Here is a 5,000-nt window from a genome sequence, read left to right as displayed (position 1 = left end):
CATGCTTATTTCTGCTTCTGTTGCTGTTGCTGTTTCTGTTGTTGTCGTTATTGTTATTAGTAGTGCTGCTGTTGCTGCTGCTGCTGCTGTTGTTGCTGTAGCTGCAGCTGTTGCTGCTAATATCGTTAGCATGCTTGGTAGGAGTAAAATTATTATTCTTGTCTGCACTGTTGATGTTGTCCACGATCGTGTTTTTATCATTATCATTGCTGTTGTTGCTTCTGCAAAAGCCTCCTTGGTCGTCAGTGTGAGTTGAATAATTATCGCCTTCACTTTTCTTCTTCTGTTCCTTTCCACCGAGAATAAAAAGCCCGTTACAATCTCCACTTTTTTCATATATGGAGCTAGCGCCTAAATGTTGAAAGGGGCCTTCGTCTTTTACGACTCTTGACAGTTCCGACAACGTCATGTCGATACTGCTAGAGGGTATCTTTCCCGGTGTCTTCAGGGAAATAGTGTTAGGATCCTTGAGGCGTTTCGTTGTTTGCACAGGGCTGCGGGTAGACCCCGAGTCTGCTTCTTGAGCTCGGAATACTTTGATAACTTCAGTGTGGAAAGAGATGTGTGGAGCAAGATCGAACCTGAACATAAGAAAAAATGCTTTTTGTTAAATCGCAGTTCTTGACAATAATGACAAAAACGACACTAACGATAATAACGACAATAATGACAATAATTAGCACTAATAACAATAATAACAAAAGTAACAACAAGAAGAAGAAGAAGAAGAAGAAGAAGAAGAAGAAGAAGAAGAAGAAGAAGAAAAAGAAGAGTGCATATCTACGCAGTGCAGCTTTACAGCTATTATTACCCTAGCTGATCCTAGAACACATAAAAAAATCTTCAAACATTTTTAACTTCCCGGGAATCATAAGTTGAAATGATAAAGGTTAGAATACATTTCACTGGGAACAATAATTGATAGAAGGAAGAATAAAAGACAGCAAAAGAACGCGTTTTGTGGTTGTGAGTGAGGTGATTATTGTCACCATTAATATTCATTCATTCATTCATTCATTCATTTATTCATTATGGATTTCATGAAATCAAGCAACAGCAGTCAAAAACAGAAATAGTATGAAAAAGAAAAACAAATACAGAAAAAAACGGTACAACGATCATCAAAGTAAAACTCACAGAGTTGTGTTCTCAGTGGGTAGGCTCCCAAAAAAATGATTTACATACATGATTATAATTATATTATTATAATAGTTATTATCTCACCGCTCAGCGTACACGCGAAAGTACTCCAACACTTTGGTGTGGTGCATGAAGTTCGGGTATTCCTTGGGTGGGGGGAAGTCACTGAACGCCATCATCTCTTTACTGGTGTTGATGACGGTTGTTTTCATCACACTGCCACGCCCCTCTGTGACGTCATCGGAAAATCTCCAGAGGCCGCCGATATCAGCTGATGACTCGAAGCACTCTGGAAGTAGGCCCTCATCCAGGCAGCTTTTGATGGCTGTGAGACCCGTGCATCCAGCGCCTATCACTGCTACTGTTTTGACCATACTGTTCTGTGGTGGTGTGGGCGTGTTAGGGGATTTGTATTTGGCTAGGGAGGGGAGAGAAAGCATAACGATATAACGATTTTACACCAAAAAAATCTACAAGCACTGTTTTAAGACTTTAATGACTTAAAGCACCATAGATAAAAGCAAGATCAGTTTTAGAAGCGGAGCTCAGTCCGACAAAGTGTTTTTGGGAAAGGCACTTTACGCGAATTTTCATAAATGACTGATTCCTCTCGAAAACGGACTTTGAGTTAAATTTTGAGGTCATCATCATCATTACCTTTCTCTCCCTGGATCAGGATATAGGCCACAAACAAACACTTTCCACTTTTACCTATCCAGGGCTATCCACTTGATGTTATTTCATATCTTTCCACTTTTCTGTACATCAATTTCTGAGCCTCTTGTCCAGGTTCAACGTAGTCTTCCCCTAGATCTTTTACGACTTCTAAAGTCCCATCTCTAAACCCTATCAGTACGTCGTTTTTTTACTGTCGTATCCATACGACGTGGGGAACTCTGTGCCACCACTTTCCAAAGAGGAAATTTACTCGTTTATCCGAACCGTACGCTTTGCATAGCAGTCTGTGAGAATGATTTTTAAAAAAACAACAAAAACTTAAAGTTCAAAGATTTTCATACTAGAAGTATTCTAAAATGTGAAAAATACAACCCCGGGGGAACAAAATGACTCTAAGGGGTACAGAAAGTGTTAAATAACCTCACAGTGTTAGGGTGACGTTAAACATACACAATTTCAAATGTTTAGAGAGTGGTTGCTACATTGTTAGCCAGTGTGACACAATGTTGAAACATTCATTGAAATAGTTACAGTTCTGATCTTGCACCCGACCCCCTCCCAAACCCGTCAACGCCTTGGATCTTCCTCCCCACTCTACATATACACATGGTTCCCAAATGAAGCAAGTCGGTCAATTCATTATGTGAGAGAGAAGAGTGGAAACTGGCAACACATAAGTATCGCAAGCTGCCCGCACTTTAAAAATAGTATTTATTCATTTATTCATTTATTTATTTATTCATTTGTTGTTCATTTATCACTTTTATGCTATAATATCTTTTAATGCAATTTTAATACTTTTAGAAAACTTAATTTTTAAAGTGTGGTTGGTGGGGACGGGGGTAGAAGAGTTCTTTTAAAACTAAAATAACTATATTCAACTGTTTTTTCTTGCATTTGAAGTACCCTGTACATGTAGTGCACTTTTAAACATTACTGAAATTGCTCTATGTTTTCCAACGAGGGAATATCTATAAGTCTCTAGGGTTTTAGATCCAAGACACCTTGACATCAAAAAGAGGAAAAAGCGAGAGGGGTGGGATGGGAATGTTAGTATAGTATAAATTGTCTTTACAGTACAGTGTTTTCGTTCAACTGATTCTGAAAGTATGCAACATGTGAAGAGCACAAATGTAAATGGCCATGTTGTTAAGCTTAACCACATTCTTTCCTATTTGGATCTGGTTGACTCTTTATTATTACAGGATTTTTTTTTCAACATATAAACGATGGGAAACAATGGATTGCTGATCATTTTCTTAAAACTGTTCTTTCAGTTACTGTTGTCACTCTATCAAAAACTGTAGCTGCTGTTGTTGATGATGTTGTTGTTGTTGCTACTGTTGACATTGCCATTGGAGCTATTGCTGAAACAGTTGATGGCAGATGGCTTATGGGTGGTCTGTGTTTATTTTTGGGCTTTTTTGTTTCTCTTTCTTTTTAAACTCCAATAAATCCACATCTGTCAGTACTCCCTCTTTTCTTAAAGTTACTCTTGTACTTATCTGGTAGATTTGTGTGACGGTGACAAGTTCCGTAAAACTCTTTGTGAAAACTTAAAATAAAACAAAAAACAAAGTTGTTGAAACTAACCTTATTCCAATCGGAAGTTTCCTCCAGGAAATACTTCGAATCGGCCGTCCGTAAACGTGTATGTCGCATACATCTAATGTCTTGCTTCGGACAGACCGCTACTCTGTTTTTGAATTCAAACAGAGAAATTTCTCCACACTAACTGGTTGGTCTGATATTTATAGCTTTCATGTTCTCCTGGGTGGAAGGTTGGGGGAAGACGGCCTGGGGGGAGGGGGGGGGCGTGGTGTTTGTGGGTGCTGATGCTTAGGGGACGGACAGGTGGAAGGGAGAAGCGGGGAAGGAGGAAGGGGGAACGGGGTGCTGTACAGTAAAAATACTTTTCGTGTAACAATTTGGGACTGCTCTGCATAGTTTTTTCGGACGATACTGATCTGACAGCATCTTAGCCTCACGACCCGTGTCTCCAATCGCATTTTTTGCCGGCACTACCTACTACCTACTGTTTTAGTAGACGCACTTGCATTGGCAAAGGCTTTGAGTCCAGCATTTGACTCTTGAGCGACATTTGAAAGTGAAGATTTTTTATACTTACTATGCGAAAAGCGTTTTTCTGCCAGAATTTGCTCGTTGGCCAAAGCAGAAGCCGCAAATCATCTTCACCTCTAAATTATTTTTAATTTCACTTTTTGGAAACATCAATTTCCCTCTGCGGGTGCCTTGATAAATCTCAGCCTTTGAATTGACTAACTATTATTAGTATTATGATCTCCCCAAATAATGATGATCACCCAACAATCAGGTAGCACCGTGGATGTCACCAAAATGTATGTGTGATTAATCTGAGGGCACACCAATGGCAAGCTTACAGTAGAAGAAATGACCTCGTGCGTTTAAAGGGAAACAACTGGAGCGATAAAGATGCTAAATATTACTCAATTGTTCCCCTTGTCGCTATTTTTGGTTAATCTCTTATCAAGAACAGGGTGCTTGAGATGGAAAATATTTCGGGCTCAAGGAAATTTAGGGCTAGGCACTCAGGAACGGATTTCTAGTGCCCTTTGAATTATTTAGGGACAAAGGAAACAGAAAGGGAAGAAAGGACAGGAAATAGGTGAGATGAGAAGTGGAGAGGTGGGGTTGGGGGTTAAGGAGAGAAAAAGAATAACATGAAGGTATTAAGTCACTGGAACAAAGGGAGAAACGAGGACGATCAAGAAAACGACAAAAACAAAAGAAAGGCAGATGATAGAAAAGAAAAATCTCCGTAAAGATACAGTAGACTGAACAAAAACTAATAAATCGTTGACACCTAGACCTACTTCTTTTTTCGGTCAGGAAGGGGTGGGGTGATAAATTACAATGACAGATAAAAAGAGTTTTTAATATTTTATTTTAGACTTAACAGGCAATGCAAAGCATGCAATAAACTTAGTCATTGTTTTGTTGGGTTAAAAAAAATAACCTGTTAATAAAATAATTTTGTTACATATAACATGTATAAAAAGTCAAATAAAGAACAACGTTATGATAGTGTCATGTATGAATTTATATGAGTACAAATATCCCGTGGTCGTCTGGTGAAAAGGATACACTATCTATCTATCTATCTATCTATCTATCTATCTATCTATCTATCTATCTATCTA

General features: G+C 38.7%; 1 protein-coding gene across 1 annotated transcript in view; it reads right to left on the bottom strand.

Annotated features, from left to right (window-relative positions):
• The window catches only part of LOC101849667 (flavin-containing monooxygenase 5-like), a 15,900-nt gene extending 14,355 nt beyond the window's left edge, over window positions 1–1,545 (bottom strand). The window contains exons 1-2 of the mRNA XM_035973829.1: window positions 1,225–1,545; window positions 383–581 (exon numbers count right to left, since the gene is read on the bottom strand). Of these exons, the coding sequence (XP_035829722.1) occupies window positions 383–581; window positions 1,225–1,514 (489 nt within the window). The 5' untranslated portion in view covers window positions 1,515–1,545. The remainder of the gene's footprint in view (window positions 1–382; window positions 582–1,224) is intronic.
• Between the last annotated feature and the right edge of the window lie 3,455 nt (window positions 1,546–5,000).

Source organism: Aplysia californica, unplaced genomic scaffold (assembly GCF_000002075.1).
Source record: "Aplysia californica isolate F4 #8 unplaced genomic scaffold, AplCal3.0 scaffold00033, whole genome shotgun sequence".
Lineage (NCBI taxonomy): Eukaryota > Metazoa > Mollusca > Gastropoda > Aplysiida > Aplysiidae > Aplysia > Aplysia californica.
Note: the sequence above shows the minus strand (reverse complement) of the source record. Positions and strands in the feature narration are given on the sequence as shown.